The sequence below is a fragment of the Atractosteus spatula genome, chromosome 4 (genome assembly GCF_055471065.1).
Source record: "Atractosteus spatula isolate fAtrSpa1 chromosome 4, fAtrSpa1.hap1, whole genome shotgun sequence".
In the NCBI taxonomy this organism is placed as follows: Eukaryota; Metazoa; Chordata; class Actinopteri; order Semionotiformes; family Lepisosteidae; genus Atractosteus; species Atractosteus spatula.
The window spans coordinates 4,740,982-4,762,287 of NC_142709.1; the positions used below are offsets into that span (position 1 = coordinate 4,740,982).

Genomic DNA, 21,306 nt, shown 5'->3' on the forward strand with positions numbered 1-21,306 from the left:
TAACCAAAGGGTCGTGTTGCACAATAGGCATGTACACATGAAACAGAGGCCACATTCTGAGTCATGTGTGGTGCTTAGTTATGTACTGTATTTGAAGGTTTATGGATATAAATAACTATTTCGAGAGCAGCTGAGCAAGAGCTCCATGTTTCACTGTCATAGGTTTCTTTCTGCATAAGGACGTTGAAGCAAACTCTTTTCTCAGTGATTAATATATTTTGTGAATAATATTCAGAATAAAGTGCTTGGGCTAATGACATGTAAGTGTGTATAGGGATAGGGGTGGTGTACTGCATAATGTGTGCCATGAGATGGAAAAGGCTGAGGAACATTGTTCTACACAACAATCTAAGTAAAACTGTATGGTCATAAGGTATTGTCTCATTCAGCCAAGGAAGAATTAAAATTTATTGCTTTTAATGAAGTCTGGTAGTGCACCACTGAGTCAACACGCTGCCTTTGCACCAGCCCTAATCTCAATACATCAGTCTCCCTTCAGGCACAAACAAACTCAATGACAGGGAAAGTTTCCTGACCCTGAATCCTGACCAATCCAGATTTATTACACCACAGTTACCCACTTGGTTGCACACCGACAGTGACAATACACCTTTCTCAGTCTCACAAAGAATTTTAAATTCTAATTCTGAATTATTTCAGATACAATCAAGTGAAAAGTTTTTCTTACAAAATCAACTGACATGGAGAAATCCATGAAAACCACAAACTAAACAAATATTATGACTGACATCTGCAACTTAATAGAGAATTAAATAGCATTACTAGTTGATGAAGAAAACTAGATGTTACACATTCCACTCGCGCCTCTGTCCCATCTTGCATTCCCACGCGCGCAGTGGTTAACAGACACTCACACCGCAAGTAACACACCTATCACTGTTTACTCCCGTCACTATTTTAGTTCTCCTCTTTCCTCACTTCCCCGCTCTCTATTGCGGATTCTCCGAGAGCTCCCAAGTGCGCGTTATTGTCTTCTAGCCTACACTTCGGTGGCTCTGTGGCTCAGGATCTGCGCCTGTGGCTGGAGAGTTCAAATCCTGCAGCCAGCAGAGGAATCCTACTCCGATGGGCCCCTGAGCAAGGCCCTTAACCCCAGCTGCTCCAGGGGTGCTGTACAAATATTTGACCCTGCGCTCTGACCCCAGGCTTCTCTTCCTGTCTGTGTGTCTCATGGAGAGCAAGTTGGGGCATGCGAAAAGACAAATTCCTACTGCAAGAAATTGTATATGGGCAATAAAGTGATCTTATCTTACTGTTTCCAAACTAACAGGTGAGACAATATGTTAAAATATGTTCAAAAATGAAGAGTTAAAATAGTTCAATCTACCTTCTAATACTTTTAAAATACAGTTTAATATTTTTTTAATAAATGGTGTCATTTTTAACATCTCAGATCCTTTTCTGGGTCATTTAATAAGCTGAGCAGGGTTATTTCATGAGCAACATTATCTGTGTCTTTGCTCTTACATTCGATAATGTTAAATCATACAGTCCAAGAAACAAGACACTGCCCTGTGGTGATGTAGTAGTGTAGTGTACAGTGTATCTGAATTCCCCACTTGACCTGTTGAGACCTGTTAAGTCTAGAAACCATACCAATTTATCAATTTACTGTTTCATTTGAAGTTCATTGAGAGATTCTGTGTTAGCAAGAACGATTGTTTTGTACTGAAAGCAGAGGAAATAAATCAACAAAAAGGATTCTTAGAAATGTCTTTGTTTAGTCAATATGCTGATGGACAATGCTTAACCATGTGAGTGTTGCATCGTCTCATCCTGTCCTTTCTCTGTATGCAGAGGGTCAGTAAGGTTCTGCGTGCTCTTTGTAATGCGTTGTTTCATTGTTCTTTCTGACCTTTTCATTGGGAGGAATGAAAAACGAGTAACTAGCATGTTGCTCTTAAGCACACTTGGCCTGGCACCCTTTGGAATGAGAATGAAAACTGTCTTGTAAATGATCCTATGAATAACCAGGCAGCTAAGCTGTTTTCTTTTGGCACAACACATAAGGACAGCAGATGGCCAAAATTCTCTCTCTGTTTGGTCAGGAAACAAAGGGCAACAGATCATTCCCTACTACTTTCTAGTGAATGCAGTTTAAAAAGATCCCCCCTCTTGTCTGAATATAGTGCTCTTTTAGAAGCATTTTTTCAGCTTTTGCAGTAGGAGGTTTGGAGTAGTAGACTGTGAAAATGCCTAATATAGTGTCATGGTTGTAAACACATGTGAGAAACAAAATGTGGAAACACTGTAGGGAAATTCTTGAGACATGGAGTAGTGCTGATCTTTGGTTAAGTTCTTACATTATGGGCCAAGGACCCAAATAGTTAGGGCATTAAAGTTTGGTTTTCTTTATAATGGTGCCCAGTGTCTTTTTAATAAACCCACTCTATAATCTAATAGTATCCTAAAAGAGTTTTTAGGAATTAATATAGCAATTGAAAAGAACACAGAATGTTGCTAATAATTTTACACACAGCGAGACATTGCACTTTTGTGATATTGTATAGTGCAAACCATCCTATGCAGCATTTTCACAATTTAACCATATCATGAATCACAAACTGAGTGTTTCGTACGTCAAAGTCACCCAGAAGAAAACTGTCAAGAACAATCTGAGAGGGCAATCATCAAGCGGCAATTGATTATTGTTAAGCGCTAACTTTCACAAGAGTAATAAGCACACAGATTTCAGTATAGCAGAGGCTTGAATTCAACTTTCCAAGAATTGCTTGTGCATTTTCACCCGTGCAGGCTCTTGCTTAGGGGTTTAATATTGCCTTGAATCTTCTGCATGTACTAATGGTAAAAGAATCCAATTGGAGTGGTCACACAGCATACTGCTGGGGTCAACACTGATATAGGTTGTTTCCACTTCACCTGCTCCAGATGACACAGCATATTACTCACTATATGGTTAGTGGCTCATGGCAGCATGGCTTCTTGATGTTTGTTTTTTTTGCAGGCTGTTAAAGCCTGTTGAAATTGCCCATGCAAAATTTATTATCTGAGAGTAAGGAAACTAAAGCTGTGACTGGGTTTCTAAACCTTTAAGGTTTCTTTTCTTGTTAGGGGGGCTAAGTAAGAGTTGTTTGAGTTCGACAAAGCGTAATTTCCTTCATTTCTGTCAGACAAATATTATGATATTTCCGTCTGCTCCTGAAATGTATGGCTTTCTCCATTAGGCAGATTTCAGCTGTCAAGGAAAACAAATTATGCTCCCATTCCTATTGTGCTGCATTGGAAACACTGCATTGGAAAGCTGGTGGTATGTGACATTAAAGGGTTTGTTTCATTCCAGATTGGAATAATATTTGCTTTTTGATATACTGAATAACATCTGAGAAGAAAAGAAAAAAAAAACAAGTTTACAAATAAAACCTGAGTAGGAAAATTAAGAAAAGTTTTCTATTATTAAATTATTCCTTAAAAAGTTGAGGAACTGGAAAATTCCAGTATTTTCAGCAAAATTTAATTGGACTCCAGGTAAATTATAGCTTCATGCTTTCTAAATGAATATTAGACACAGCTGAATAAGATTTTTATGCAGGCACTTTGTAGTTGGATAATTTTATTATTTTCTGTTTTATTTTGTTTCAGGAGATACAGACAAGATTGCACAAGTTAATATGTAGGAGTGATTTATTGGAAATTATGCAGAAATAATTAAAACCCTTGCCTTGGATATAAATATATCATATTTCCATTAACTGGGTCTACATCTTCACTGATATATTTTTCATGTAATATTCCCCACTAGAGCCTTTTACATTTATTTGCAAGTCCAAACAGTCTCATTTTCTTAACCATTTAAATCAGCACTTCTTCAATGTAATTGTACATGTATTTCAGTTATTTTCCTTCTCTGTGTTAAACTAATTTATTGATCTACTTTAGATGCTACTCAATTTTCTTGTATTCCATATCTGTCAATGTTTTGTCAAACATTAAGTCTGTAATGTGTAATTTCTTTTCCAGCCTTAAGCTCCTTGGAAACTACAAGTGGCAGTACATTTTACAGATTAATTGGCCTTCATTTGTCCACTCTGACAATATAGGTTCTAAGTACAGAAATGAAAAAAAAAAAATTGTTTGCAGCGTTGCAGATTCTACACTGGTGTGATTTTTATGTTTTATTATATCCAGTGGAGAAGCATGGTGGCGCAGTGGTTAGCATTGCTGTCTTGCAGTGATGGAACCCTAGGTTCAATTCCTGGGGTGCAATCTATGTGTATGTGGAGTTTGTACAGGTATGTTCTTCCTGTGTTTGTGTGGTTTCCTCCAGAGGCTCTGGTTTCCTCCCACAGTCCAAACTCAATCTAGCAGGCTAATTGGTTTCTGGGAAAACTGGCCCAAGGTGTGAGTGTCTACATGTCTGTGTGTGTGTCCTGCAATGGACTGGCGTCCCATTCAGGGTGTATCCTGCCTTGTGCCTGTCGCCTGCCAACATGTATCGAGTGGAATGAGTTAAGTATCAAAATATTTTTTATAGAGCTGAAAGAAGACATAATGTTCAAAGGCAAGTGACCGTTTTAAGACATTCCATACAAAACGTTTCGAGCATTTTTGCTTATAGTGTTTGACACTATATGCCACCTTTGAGCCTCAACAGTATGCTGATGTGGTTACACCCACGAAAGAGCTTCCAGCTTCTTGCCCAAAGGAGTCCCAGCCCTGGAGAGAGAGTGGTAGCTCAGCCTTACCTGTCACCCTTTCCTAAACCTGAGCCAAGAGGTGGGCACTGAACATTTTCAGGAAACCACTTCAGTGTCGATTGTAAAACAAACTTAACCCAGGCTTTGTCTCTCCTTGAGAATGAACTCGAACCAAACACACCCGACACCCTTACAGTATTTCCCCTAGAGACTTTACCCGCAAGTTCTCATTACAAGACAAGACCACGACTCCTATGTGCTAAATGTATTTACAGAGAAATCTGAAAAAAAGTCACCTGCTATCGATTACTCGTACGATTGCACTGACTCATTTTCTCTCTCTCTGCAGTGTCCCTAAGCTGCTTTCTAGTGGTCTAAACTGACACAGATAGTCACACAACTGCTCCGCTACAGTCACATTTATGCAACGTTCAGAATTTCAGCTTTTTACAAACTTGGTGGCGTCTGTTTTCAACTGTTATTGTCATGAAGATCAAAACATAAGCAACCACCATTTTTGTCACATGTCAGTCAAGAAATGTAACCCCCTGATGTTTTATTGCGGGGGAGATAACCTGTAAACGGACCTTTAATTTAGTTTGTTGTCCCCTTTAATTGTTGTTGTTGATATTCAAGATGGTAGGACAGGAATAAATCAAATACCCATATCCTCTCAGGCAATAATTAACTTTAGCATTTAGAAAAGGAAAATCAAAATAATCAATTTTTTAATCAATACTTGTAATCAAATATCTGTATGATATTGTGTATGATGTGCTATGATTTTTTAAGATTTTTTTTCAGAAAAGTCCTGAAACTCAATAGCCCATAAAATAAGGGATTTACATTTTTAGAAACATTGATACTATTTTTAATATTTAAGATCACATGTATTCAAACATTTCTCATTAGTTGAATTTTTATTAAAATTTAATAGGAAGTAAAAACCTTCACTTCACACCAGTATCACTTTGAATAATTGCACTATCACAATTCACTAGTACTAAAAGACGAAAGTACTGAAGAGACAAAAGTATTTGGCTCAAAATAACTCCAGCAAAACATGGAGTTGTGCACTTTTATTAAATGATGTATTATTCCCATTATTTTTTCACTTACCAACGTTTCTCATTTAATGTATCACAGATCGTCAGGTTTCTTTAAATATTTAGCTCCTGGAGTAAATGTAGCATCACTACATAGTGTTAAAAATCCATTTTGTTCCCCTCAGCAACTCAGCTATATAACTGTTTGCACAGTCCCCTTTTCATTTTCCACTTCATCTTTTCAGTTCACTTAACGATGAAACATTTGACTTATCACAGATTGTGACTGGGACATTTAAATCTCTAGGTCACATCCCATCGCTAACGATGAAGTACTAGAGATAGTCAAGCCTTTCCTTGACTATTCATCAGTCTGCTGACACCCCTTTGTAAACAGTTTCCTCAAAGAAACCCATCATTTAAAATTCTCTTAAGATAATTTATGAAAATGTAATCTTTCACCATTATGACAGGAATTAAAGGCAAAAAAATGAGATCTTGCTGAATGCTATGACATTCTAATTTGAGTTCAATTATCAGACCAAACTCCTGAAATCTTTTCTTTCCTGGCTCCCATCACCAGGCCACTCTTTTTATTAATGAGCACATGCATCCAAATGCAGCACACCAAATTATCGATTATATTTTTGCCATTTATTTTTTAATTTTTTAACAAACATGGAAATTTTGAACTGTCACCAATATAACTAATGGTGGGATGTTAAAGTAAAGGATGTTACTGTACATCCACCCTGTGGCTTTCAGGATTCAACATGCAGGCCAGTTAAAACCACCTCAAAGTCCAGTACGTTGATGGTGCAGCACTGCATGCCTTGAAAAACATCTTCAGACAGATGTTAACATATTTACTGAACCATGTGAGAAGATGGACACTTCATCTATACACATGCACTGTACACAATGCTCAGAAGACTAAATTCGTACATACTGTACACCTCTGCATTGTCAATTCAGATTCATGACGAGTGTCTGAAAAATGTTGAGGTCATCCCACACCTTGGAAGCTTTCTTTCACAGAATGGTGTTATTCATGAAGAAAACCAGAATCACCTGAAATCTTGCAGCCTGTGGATGCTTGAGGAATGGGATGTTAGAGGATCACTACCTCAAAACTAAAGCCAAACTTATAGTCTACTGGGCAGTCATCATTCCTATGTTGTTGTACTGTACAGTATGTGACTGAAACACGAATAACATACAGGACATACTGAAAAGGACTATACTCATATCACTAGTATTGTTTACAGAGAATTTATGCATTATAATGGACAACAGATGACCAACATTAGTGCTCTCTCTCAAGCAAACAGCGCAAGCATTGAAGCAATGATCATCCACCATGAACTCAGCTGGGTTGAACTTGAACTTTATTGCCATATGTAACCGGTAGATGTACTGGTACATTGGAATTCTTACTTACAGAAAGTCTCTCGATTGTTAAAAGAAGTGTTAAAACAGTGATCATTCTGGAAAGATGCCAGACGTCAAGATTTTAAAAAAATTCTCTACTCTCAGTATCGATAAGACAACAGCCTCAGAGGAGGACAAAAGATGCATTTCAACAGTATAATTAAAATAAAGATAAGAAATGCAACACTAATATCAATGCCTGCGAGATTATATCCCTTGACCAAACCGGATGGAGGAGGAAAAATATCTGGAAATAATCTCAGCACTTCGGGACCCAAAGGATTAAAAATGAGGATGCAAAGCAAGAGCAACGAAGATATAGCCATGACAGGACCGTGCAGTTCAACATTTGCTCAATCTGCCAGAGAATATGCGGATCCCATATTTCATATGATGTCTTCTGATTTGATGTAAAAGGCAATCATCCTTGAGCATGAGGGATAGCCAATGAATGACTTTCAAAATCGAGTTAAAAAAATATTTTTGAAATGAATTGCATAAAAGTGAAGCTTTTTTCTTCAAATATTTGCCAAAAGACATTTACATTTTTGCAAAACTAACCGATCATGAGCAGCTTCTTAAAAACAATAATGTTCTTAAGGAGTTAACCCTGTTGTTCCTCCGTTCATCCCTCACTCTCTCAGTGGGCTGAGATTAGACATTGATATTTTAAATATCTATAAAACATTGCTTTCTCATTTAAAACAGGTTTCAACATCTCTGAAACAATGATAAAAAAGCAATACAAAAACAGACCGAAGAGCTGCCACTCTAATAAATCATAAACCCTAGAACTGTCAAAACAGACTTCCGATTTAACCTACCAAAATAAAGTCAAAGATAAACCTTATAGTATTGAGGAACACAGCTAATTAATATTCACATTCTTATCATTTGTTTGCTTTTAAGAAAACATTCCTGAAACAGAAGATAAAGAGAAAAATAGCACAAAATAAAACAGTAGTCCTTTTGATTGAACAATAAATATATGAATTTGATCAAAGCATACTGTATCAGGACATGTACTTTAATAATCAGTTACCCCTGAGATAAAAATTTTACATTCTGTGATACAAACAATGTGCTTCTTCTCCATTCAACCTGAAATGCACAATTCAAACATACCCTCACCACTGCAAACAACTACTGAGCAAAGAGAGCAGATGATCAATACACACGCATCACTCTCATTAATTTTAAAATGAGCTATGTCTAATTCCATTGTCCTCAAGTAGACTTTACACTTTTATGAGACTGTGAGCTCTTCCTTATCCACTGCTGTTCACTGTTTCAGTGAGATGCATGAAGTGTCTTAAGAATGCCTTATTGAGCTATAAAACCTCAAGGTCCAACCTCAGCCCACTGCTGAGTCTAGGATGAAGAGTGAGCGTGGGTGGTAGAGAAATACTGTACAAGAAGAGAAAAGTGTACAATTCAGAACATTATGAATCACATAGTTCCATTTTGCTTTAGAAACAGCAGTCTACTGAATAAAATAACCATGAATAAACTGCATGCATCTTCAGATACCCAATTTCGTTGTTACTCCTGTATGTGTAAGGGCCGGATTTTGGTGTTTGTAGGCCCTAGGCACTTTCACTCCGAAATGTGCAAAATGAGGAGTAAACGCCAATTGAATTACTTCGATTGACATGATGCACTTTAAATTCAACATTCTAATGCTGAACCACATGATTGATGGAGCAGTCGAGCAACCATCACTTCGATACTTCTAGTTTCTAGAACAGCCGCTAGATAGCACATGGTTATTGATTTGGAGCACCTACAGTCGATCGCAAGCACGTTGTTTCAGCTCGTTTTTTCGTTAGTCACTAGTGTTTTCCTCCTTCGTAGGACCTTAAAAATTCGTAGGCTAAAGGCACTGTACCTACAGTGCTTAATGGGAAATCCGGCAGTGGTAACATATTGAAACTTATACTGACTACACCCAATAGGAATCTCAGCATCTACAGTATTAAAATGTTCCTGTAATTTATTCAAAATTAAAACTGCTGACTAGAGGAGGAAACACTGATTTTGCAACCAAGACTATAGTAGTTTATCCTTTAAAAACTTCTATGGCTTGTTTCCTAAGTAAAATAATTTAATAATAGAGTGTATAGCCATAAAACCATTGATCCAATGAGATGAAAACTTATGGTTCACCCTACTCTTACACTCTTCACAGGCTGTGGAGAACATTTAAATTTAGCCCTTTTAATAGAAAGTTTTCTGGCCACAATCACAGAACCAATACGCATGGGAAACATACAAAAATATACAGTTTGTGTGTGGAGTTTACTATAAAAGATCTGCTTTGATCTGTTTGTTCATTAATTTAGCATGGGTTGAACACATTCGAAAATACAAAAATGAAAATAGTCACAGAGATTATTCAAAAACAAAAAAATATTTAATATCAAAATGTTTAAATCCATGCTAACCTGGTCCTTAATTTCTTTTTCATTTAGAAATAGAACATGCTACTTTGTCAGATGTTCTGTGCAAACTGCATCATTATTAAATAAAACAGGAATGATAAAAGCCTAACATTATTTAATGTAAGAAAAATAAATGATTACTCTACACACCAGAACTCAGTATGAAAGCTGCAAATACACTTTAAATGCACAGCTAAAAAGGTATACAGTACAACAACCAGCTCTGATATTTGAGCTGCTATCTGTCCAAATTTCTGATTAATTAATTCTGATTAACATGAATGTTACCTCCAAAAGCCATTGGCTCCTCTCTGGATTATTATTGGCTCACGTTACACTACTGTAGCTCTTATTACTGAGGTAAATCTTTGTTCTCATTAAGCCAGCAAACTTGGGCCAACCATGTTGGGTTCCAAGTTCTGTAGAAGAACTTCCTCAGAGTACAATACAAGGGAATTAAAACTATGCTAGAAACAGCATCAAATTAATTTACATACTTGAGCTCCGAAACTAACTCTTCTCCTGACAGAAAGAGAATAATTAGAAACTGGAGAAAGACATGGTGTGGTATACACTACATATAATGTATCTTGAGAGACTCAGGGATACAATCATAACAAGAGCCAAACTTTAATGCCCTTAAGTATTTACACAGAAGACTAAATCCAAACAATCAAACATTTCTAGAAGAACTTTTTAGCATGAACAGTTGAACGAGACAATAAAGTAAAAGTTAGAAGCTTGTTTTGCTTTACAAAAAAAAGGATGGAAAGCAGGGCTCCTGCAAATCTGCACAATTGCCAATAAAATAATTAGCGTATTATATCAAGTGTAATAAAGATTGTGAGTTACATTCTATACACTAGCTCAGAAGCAGTTCAAAAATACCAAATGCACACATCTTCCCATGACAACCCAAACACAGTCAAGAATCCTTCATAAAACACAATAAAAATTTATGAGGATTTCAGTGCAATTCCGAAATTGCTCAGTGTGATGGATGTCTTTGGTCCTCAAAGTAAATATCACAATAGGTCTCATTGTCTCTCTGGACAGTATGAAAAGATGACAGATTTAAGATGTCTGGAAAGGCAGAAGAGATATGTATTTTGCTCATTTAAGACATTTTGAAGTGTAGTTTCATTAAGGGAAAGCCCTTGCTAACAAATGAGGAAAGCCATTATGTTTTTAATAAATGACTTGTACTGTATAACTGCTTGTTACACTGAGTAGCACATTTTGCAAAAGTCATTAATGAAATTGGATTTTAATATTTTATTTGAAAGAATTTAGAATGATGTGCATGACAATGAATAAATAGCCATTTAAAATGGTACCGGTAACTAAAAAAAAATAAAAATAAATAGTAACCTATTTACTGAGAATGCAAAACATTAAAAAGCAGAACATTCAAAGGAAAATACAGTAAGTGGTTCCTTTGTATTATTTTAAATGGTGCATTTATTAATCAAAATGGTTAAAACCACCTTCTTCCTGGCTATCACACAAAAATGCCTGTCAAAAGCATTTTTTAAAGGAATCCTTAGCATGAACATTTGAGCCAGGAAATAAAATAAAAAGTTTAAGCCAGTTTTACATGTGTAAGACAAAAGGAAGGGACGTGTGGATTCTGAAAATTTGTACAATTACCATGTGAAATACTTACAGTATTACATGAAGCGCAATAAAGACTGGAATTAACGTTCTATACTGTATACTGGTACTGTACTGTCCAAAACATTGGGAATTGGGAATATCAAATACATTACAAAGGCATTTGACAAAGAAAAAAAATCAGTGAGGCAAATATATTTGTGAATGTAGAGATTATGATGAGGAATCAATATTGTTGTCCTCTTGGTGTTTAAAACCTTTTGAGCAGTATGTTGTACAATATTATTTTTATTATATTTCAGTTAAACATATTTCTTAAACAAGGTGACATACAATTTGCATTCAAATTACAAACATACAAACATTTACATTGACTTTAAATTCAATATTTTGCACCATTTTGGTAGACTTGTCAAAAACGCAATTCATACAGTACTTCATGGATCTTTAACAGGACCACTGCTCTTCTTCATTTCTTAATTTGTTTCAGTGACCTGTATTCGGGCACAGTTAGGAAACTAGTCAGGTTATTTGACTAATTAATTGATACCAAATTAGGGGAATTAGCATTGCACTGCAACCACTACAATCAAATATGATCCGGGGCTTATGGAAATGTATTACACTTATACAGTAGGTTGAAGGAAAGAAATATTTTAGTCTTGAACAGTGAAGACTACAAAGGGACTTAATCATACAGTAATTCTCAGAGGCATTGACAAAGTCAACTCAAATGACTTTTTCAAAATAAACACTGAAACACAAACAAGATGACACAAACGGAAATTGTGTGAAAGTGTTGCTAAAATTGCCAAGAGATGTCACTTCCTTAGGAGTTCTGGGATTATGAATCATCTACCCAGATGAAGCTTGATACCCTGGCTTCTTTTAAGAAACAGCTGTATGATAGATTTGGATCAATTACAGTAGCTGTTGACTACCAAAAAGACTAGATGGGTCAATACTCTCCTCTTTTTATAACGATTCTCACGTTCTCATGGTCATTGAAGTCAATTATACTGTATAACACTAGGTGCCTATATAAACTTCAGGAGAAGAAATAAAAGAAAGACACAAAACATCCCCTCAGAAACTTAAGGAGACCTCTGTACTACAGAATACAAAACACTACTGACAATATTAGTAATTCAGTTACCAAATGTTGCTGTTGTTTAAAAATAATTTAATTTTTTAATTTAATCTGTTGCCTGAAACTCTTTAGTTTGACATCAATTGGTCAAGGAGACACAATATTAAACAGGTCATTTTACTCTGGGGAATTGTATTTTCTTATTAATTCGATTTAAAGTAATTAAGTGGTCAACAAAAAAGGAGGCATGAGATCTGCAGCTATACTCTACATAGTTTACATCAAATATTCAAAACATTACTACTCAAGCTGTACAGTATGTAGTCAGTCTGTATAGTATCTCAAAGTGGATCTGAACTGCACTATTACTCACATAATTACTTCTTGTCCAGGGATGGGGAATTTTCAGCAAAGGCGATAAACCTCCCTGTGTCTATTGCAGTGCTGATATGAAGAAATCACATAGTTAAATTTCACCTCTCACCCACACTGGCTCTCCTATTTATGCTCTTTGGAGGCAGCAGACACGTACATCGTTGCCGAAGTCCTGTTTTGTCGATAAAGCTATTACCTCACGAGGAGTGTGGGCGGTGAAGGGCTAAGATACATTTGATCTCAGCAGTGTAGAGATCAATTAAAGATATAGCTCACCAGAGATCCATTTACTCAAGTAACACTAGTGACTCATTCATCATAATAATTTTCTTTAAAATGTTATTTTTTAAAAAGACATTTTTCATTATCATCGCTTTCTTAAACATTAATATAAAAACACACACAATATCACTGACATGTTGTGTTCACATTGAGAAACAGGGGAACTCAAGAAAATGCAGAATACACCTTACAAGTAACATAAATGGCTGGATCTCAGTATATGAAAATTTTAAACCATACTGTACTTAAGTAAACCATAATTTACAATGAACTTGCTAGACTAACCATGCTGTTTACCATAACACACAATTATATATTCCACGTGCATAAAGACAAACACAATGTATAAATGCACTGCATTATGAGTGAATGTGCTGTAGTGTAAACTGGTGTACAGTATATACAGTACAGTACGGTACATGCAAATCATCAGCATGTTCAGTCTTAATCAATTCACTGCTGGATAACAGCCTCTCCAAGATTTTTCCACATACTTCTGTATGGAACTATTCTGATCCATCTTGCTCCTGCTAACTAAATCTTGCCATTTAACAGGAGATCATCTTATTGGTTAATTTTTGAGTCTTGCAGATCCAGCTCAGTAGTTTCCCGGTCCAGTGATCAGATTGTCTAGGTGCACATCTTTTTTATTCAGCTGATACAGTGCACTCTCACACATTTATTTCATTTTCTGTCTCTTGTTGTTCCAACCATACCTTTTCCTCACTTCTTTGCACTGTAGATTCTATTTCAGTTTGCATTTGGCATGCAGGTTGCTAATCCATTTTAACAGAGGCACAAAACACTGGTCAAAATGTATTGAGGTAGAAAACCATTGTGCCCTTTACAATTATTTTGAAACTCCCAAAAGCAATCTAGTTCATTTCTGCTCCTTTACTTCCACCATGTAGTTTCCTGTTGATGATATCTGCCCTAAAGCTCACCTCTTGTAGCCTGATGCCATTTACTTCAATTTCCCTTGGAAGAATGTACTGTATTTGTTAAACACAGTTTTGATTTTCTTTAAATTCATTTCCAGATCTATTTTGATTAAAGAAACTCCAAGATCTTGAACTTGTTCTGTAATTCGAATGCTTCTGCAAACTTGATGCAAATTATGCTATCATGCATCAGTAAATCGTAAGTGCATTTGTAACGTAAAACATTTCAAACCTTAATTTCTTTCCAATTCTGTGTCCTGAAGACCTCTTACAAAATGTTTAAAGAGCTCTGGCAATGTTGCCTCTGAGGACAATATTCTCAATTTTATTTTTTTACTGCCCAGTAACAATATTGATTATGGTGACTACAGTATATACTTAAATATGTATCAGGGCATATACAGTACATAAATACATTACTTTTGTAGTACTGCAGTACAAATAAGAAAAGTATGAGTATAGTTTGTTAATCTTTATGTGCAGTATACCCTATCTAGACAAAGTCATTCTGTATGATAAATCACCGGTATTCAAGAGAACATGTATTCCAGAAGTCAAGTTTCACTGTTTCATGAAGATTAAGGTTGCTGAATCATATCTAAATATGTGTGTCCAGAACCCAGCCAAAACTGGCATCTGTTAGAGGCATAAACCTTCTGATTCGTGCCATAGTATTTACTGTAAATGTGTAAAGGAATTAATTGCACTCATTATAATTTACTATGTGTAAAGAATATTTTTACACTGGTATAATCTCTACAATATAAGAATTGGACACTTGTTTTGTCTTAAAAAAAACAATTCCATGACATACTGTAGTAACGTGAAAAACATGTCTGGTGTCCGGGGGTTCAAGCTTTGGTCCTGTTACTAGCCGACTGTGACTAGCATTCCTCTAGCAGAGCTGCACAGATGCTTGAACACCTCCAAAGCTCAGGCCAACACAGCAATGTCTGTGGCCTCCTGAGCAGAAGCTCTCAACCCGCTGGCACTGAACCTCCTCCCCCTCAGGGGCTCAAAGAGCTGTAAGGGGTTGTGGGGTCCGTACTTGAAGCATGAAAAACATAGCAACGGCTGTCCCATCACAAAAAAAGAGTTTTCTAAATTAAAAAGAAACTGGATGTAGAAGTTGATCTAGAAACATTTGTATGTTTGGAGCTACTGTACCTGATCTAAAGTTTGAAAATGTTACTGGTGAAAAACATGTCTTACATTAACATTACTGGGAGCCTGGATGATTCTTGTCACACTTTTGTGATCTCCTATGTATTACAAATGAGCAGCAGTGCAAGTACAGATAGTTCTAAATCTGAAAGCACTTCAACTTTAAGTGCCCACTGTTTTGCAACAGAAAATATTGTTATTAGTCAAATGGCATTCTCATTTAAAACTAGAGTGTTTTAGCACCCCATAATTTAATACGAGCATCAGAATTTGCTCATTTGTATTCAGAGCAACAGACACTTTAAAAACCTTCTACAACAACTGCTCTTGTTAAATGAAGCCATTGCTGATACCTGATGGGTTTTGTTGCTTTTAAAATCATCACCAAAACACACTGCCCCACTTTCACTTCATTAGTAGCATAATTGAATTAAATGGGCACTGGAATCACAAAGGAACACAATTCAGAAGCCAATGTCTTTTCTTTTCGAACCTTTCCAGTTTTTCCTGCTTAAACCCATTTAAAAAGTTAAAATTTCTCTAGAAATATGCCAATAGAGAATGGGTACATTTTTAAATAAAATTAAAGGTCATCATACAAGTTCTTTTCAGAAAGGAAATCCTCAATCATTGTTTCTGCACATTATATTTATTTTTTTGTAGAAATGTGTTTTATAATTCCAATTGTTGTTGTTATTCCAATATTTTGTGCTACATTACAAATTCTGTCTTTTGTACCTAACCTATTTGTGATGTGAATCTTTCATTTTCATTTTTATTTCCCCAGGCAGGAACTGGGAGAAGTAAAAAGTAAGCAAAACACAAATGATATGAATTGCGCATCATTATCTCTCACTTTCAAATAATTAGCATTTCATTTTAATATTCTGTATATATTTTCTATTAAATGAAATTTAATGGGAAGCTAATCTGAGAGGCACACATCCACTGCACATGATTCACCATGGAACGCATACTGCTTCCTTCTCACTCTTTGCAGGTGCAAATAATAATATTATCTTGATAAAAGTCTACCACATTTGCTGAAATTAGGTAAAAAATCCCTGATAAAACAGGCCAGTGCACAAGTCCAGGCTGGGACAAAGGACATACAGTAGTTTTGTAGTATACAGTATATACCTACAGTAAGTACTGTAGATATCCTAACCCATTAAGGGGAATTGGAATTAATTAAGTGGTACACGCTAAGAATGGCACATTTCCATTGTTACATTTTAAAGAAGGTTAAGTTCTCAATTATGAATTGAACTGAAACAATAAGCCATCTAATAAACCCCTTGAAAAAGAAAAGCGATATTTCATGGCTTGTTGACTTAATTAGTACTCATCACATTCCATTCACAAAGTACTTGTCTTGAGCAAAACTGTTACATTTTTTTCTTTGTTTAATCCTATCATTAATATGAGCCCAGCTTGGATCACCTTCTTCTCATAATCAGTAGCAAATAGTTCTCCCAATGTATTTCCCACAAGACGATTTTATTAGCCTTGATTTTCAGTATTAATGGCAAGCCACTATGCATCTCATACTGTATTTAATTGTCAAATGAACACTAACACATCTAAATTGGTTCTTTGTTTAATGTTGTTCAAAAACAAATCAAATTAATTTTGAAACATTTAATTCATAACACACAATTTGGTAAACCTGATAAACTATGAATAATAAATCATTAAAATGATGTCAGATATTTAACAAAGAAAAAAAGAGCACAACATATTAAAGTTTGTCACATATACTGTATACTGTAGATCTGTCTTTAAAAAAACTCTCCATGCTGACTCTACCTTAGAAAACTGCGAGTTTATCCATTTTGTGAATGTTTTCTTTTGAACATCTTCTCTTTCATCTGTAAAAAAACAACAATAAAATATTAGAATGCCGTGCAGTCTGTTAGTTGTTTTATAAAAAGAATACTGTCAGGTTCTGTGAAGTCAATGCCACAAGGATGAAGAGTTGGCTTTATTAAAACAAAATTGGTCGCGAGTGATCACTCAGACTGTTAGATAGATTAAAGGTGCTACTCTTCTGACATTCTGAAATACTATTGTAGATCTAGAAATTAATTTAGCAAATAGTACAATAGCATTTTATTTTTATAAAATCCTGCAAAATTAATTTAATTACCTTCATAGAATTTTCTACGGTATAAGACAGTGTATTCCTAACTTCATTTTCACTCTGCTGTTGTGGCATGGGTATTTCATCTTAGGTACAGTACACTCATGCATTTTATTAGAAATGCACAAACGCGCGCACACACACACACACTCGCAATAGGGCCGATTCTCCCAGAAGCCAACCCTACCAGTAAATCTCTCAAGTGTGGGAGGAAACCAGAGCACCCAGAGGAAACCCACGTGAACACAGGGAGAACACACAGTACAAACACCACGTTCTGGAGATAGCACCCTAGGTCCGGAATTGAACCAAGGGTCCCAAGCCCTGTGTCAGCTTGCAACTCAACTATCAGCTCCACATGAACTAATCTATCTTGCCAAGAATAAGCATGCACATTGTACATAGTAAAATAAATCCAATGTTTTGTGCAAAGCGTACTGTGAGAAAATAGGAAATACTGTATGCAGCGTGGCACAGATGTTATCAATAATGATCAGCAGTATTTTCCCTCAAGCGTTATCACATGCCTATCATTAAAATCAAGTCTGACCCTAAGCTCAAAAGTGTGGGAAGGTGTTTTCTCAAACATGGGCATACACAATGAGTTCTATAATTGGCTTTAAATATCAATAAATTATCTGTGGTACTGTATATAACTGCATCTAGGATAGAGTAGAGTACAGTTATTGGAAATAAATGTTGTATACTTTCTTCTTAGGACTTTGATTATTCTTCTTGATTAATCTGATGTTGTATCTTGATAGTATCTAGACAGATCATAGTCTAGGCAACAAAAGGATATTAAAAAAATAAAAAAATTACAAAGGAAAGGAGGCTGTTCTGACCCTTTTACTCATTGGGTTGTATTAGCTCACCCTTTTTTGTGAATTCTGTGCTCATTGCTCACTGTTTGCTAATGTTACTGTATGTAGGAAAAGACAGCAATAACAAATTTGAAAACAGTATTTTAAACCTTTCTCTTTTTAACACTACAGCATTGTACATACTCATTCACCTTTTTCATATCTTCACTCCACCGAATTCTTTAAAACCTTGGAGATCTAAGGTTAAATCTTTAAACCTTGATGTTGAATGTGTTAGTCTTTTATGTCACACGTGTCCTGGTTTCATGTGACACAATATTGTCTAACCACACTCACTATTTTCTCTGGTATCTGTATATGCATTTTCCCATTCAAAACTGATAACTACAATGTTGTATTTGCTGATGTGCATAGCAACATGCTTCATAGGCTGCGATACACAGAATTCAGCCCTTTCAGTTCTGAAAGAAGTAAAATCCTGAAGCCCCATAGCCCTGATTCTGGTATTTCTGAGTAGACTACTTGAAATACAGAGGATCAATTTCTATTTTCGCTTTTATCTTGAAAAGCATTGCATGGTCTGACTCCACCCTAATCAAAGCTTTACTTCAGAGCCGCATCCCAATCCTGTATTGCAGTCTAAAGACAACAAATATCTGATCTGCCACAAAGACAACAATATGTAATGTACTTCAGCAGGCCAAAAAGGAAATCTGGTGTGATGTTCCAAAATTTCCAACCTTGAAATCAGAAAATGAGAAACAATCGCTGTCCAGCAGTAAACATTTGTAATTTGACCTCGACGCAGAAGGCATTTTTTTAAATTAATAGAACTGTTCTTTAGATCAGGACATCTATTATGACTCACCTAATTCATGATGTCAACTTCATTTTAGACTATTGATCACATCAAGATGATTGCCTTACATATGTTAAATGCCAAGCACATTCTGCACCGAGGAGGTGAAAGTCCAAATATATCAGCATACTGCACATATTCTGTGACAGTGTATGCATATAATACGATTCAAGTGATTTTAACCGACCAAACCAAGCTGGAAGGAAGGAAAAGTAAAGTGATGGAAATGCATTTGAAGAGTAATGGTGGAATAAAGTAGTAAAATATAGAAACAGTTCTTTCACAGATTCTAAAAATCTAATGTCTAGTCCAGATCTAAGCATCCTGGCCCCAGTTTTCACAGCATACTCCTGTATATTGATCGATACCCTGGTGTGAATTTTAAAAAACCTATTCTGTTATTTACTATTACTATTTTCTTATTTTTCAAACAAGGCAACAGCGACACAGAAAAATATATCAATATCAAAATACAAAATCAGACACAACTGTCTCATTTATAATGTCTGTATCTGTTCACAGAGGGAGAGTGATTCTGTGTTTTAAGCTGTCAATTTAGAATAGAGTTGTAATGTAGAGTAAGATAGACATGGCTGATGTATAGCATCCACTGAGCATGTAGAAAAAGCGGAGCTATTCATACTGAAAGCTATTCTGACAAATGAGGTTCCAGTTAAAAAGACTTTGATCACTGCAATGGGAGTTACAATCGATATTGTAACAGTATCTCAAAGACAGCCAACATAGCTTTTGTCACATGTGATTTCTCCAGAATCAATTAAAAGGATTGTTCCTTTTGTGATTGTTAAGTGTTTTTATTTAATCTTCTGCTTATATCAGCAAATGAAACATTCCCTTATGTAAATGGTTTCAATACACTACTGTTTTAAGACAAATACAATACATACAAATAAATACAAATCTGAATACACCTGGCAGAATACAGTAAATAAAAATTCAATTAACACACAGTTGACATAAAAACAACACTGATGAACAAAAATACCTTCTTCTGCTCTATTATTTCTTATTCTGTGCCTTGGCACTGAATTTAATTAGAAGTTGATTTGCAATCAACAGTTACATACAAAACAGTGGTCTGTGAAATAGCACGGTCTTCTTCAGAGAAGTAAATATTATCATCACCATGCATTTAAGAGTTCACATTAACATTCTACATGTAAATCCTGTAGTTTTCAAAAGCCTCTTCTGAAATTTTTGGTATACTCCTTGAAGGATACTGATAAACTCTCAATATCAGACTTGTGATTCATATTTTACCATTGCCCATTCTATACAGAGCATGTAGCGTCAGCAAGCACACCTCTTTCATTAAATACTGTAGTTCAACTCTCTTTTATTAAAAGGCATTTTGTTTTTTTTTGTTTTTTGGGGAGGGGGTTTAATTGGCATTAAACTAAAGGTGCTCCCCTGAATAACTGATACAATTGCTGGTTCAAACCTGGGTAGTGTGTCTTTTACGAATAATAAAAACAGAAACATAAGAAAACATAAGGATGTACAGTGAAAATAACTACCCATAACCTCCCCTCATATTAGAATACACGTCACAAATGACTGAGGTGATGAGTCTTAGGTATTTCAGATGAAATGATAATTCTTTGTTTTATAACACGATAGTTCAGTTTAGTTACTTTTACACTTGGTCAGAGTATCTTTAATGTGACTCCAAATCAACCCATAATGGCCTCCAAAACAAGTAAAGCCTAACTTTGTAATACTCATTATCCAATAGTGAAGACCAGGCTCCCTTCCTATTTAATTTCACAGCTCATTATTGCTCAAATGGACCATTATTGCCTTAACAGAAGTCGAAATACAATGTTTCAATACCCAGCAGTCTTTGTGAGGAAAAAGCCAATTCTTTAAATATGTGCTATTTCATATAAAAGAATATAAGCCTCTGCTGGTAGTTCTGGTTTAATGTCTCCATAAGCCTAAATACTACAGATTTCAACCAGACTTTTCTCAGCTACTGTAATTGTAGTGCGGACCTTTCTAAACTGCAAGCATTTGAACTGAACAATTCTAACCACAAAAGGCAGTGCCTCTATCTCCTACTAATATTAAATGGATTATGACCTTCCTTATATTACATTTGGTGAATCCAACTAATGTATTGGAGGAAACCACAAACTTAGTTCAATTCAGTCTGTGTTGATTGAGGATTCTGCTGCTTTTTATCATGAGAAGCAAACTGTATTATAGCATTATTCATACTCTAGCTCCTAGTAAAACTCATCTATTCTTTTGCTCATTCTTGCCCTGGTATACAAATGAGCTTCATTCTCTGAAAGTAACAAGACAGCACATTGAACATCTGTGGAGGAAGATGAGACTGTTCATTTATAGGCTTATGAAAAGCATCAGTTGACCTACTGGAATAATTTTAAGGCTGT

The 21,306-nt window shown here is 35.6% G+C and overlaps 1 protein-coding gene across 9 annotated transcripts in view; it reads right to left on the minus strand.

The window, feature by feature from the left end:
• dmd (dystrophin) overlaps positions 1–21,306 on the minus strand; it is a 721,300-nt gene that overhangs the window by 551,170 nt on the left and 148,824 nt on the right. For all 9 annotated transcript variants that reach the window (XM_088914984.1, XM_088914986.1, XM_088914981.1 and 6 more), the window contains exon 2: positions 16,870–16,931. In XM_088914984.1, coding sequence (XP_088771110.1) covers positions 16,870–16,931 — 62 coding nt within the window. The remainder of the gene's footprint in view (positions 1–16,869; positions 16,932–21,306) is intronic.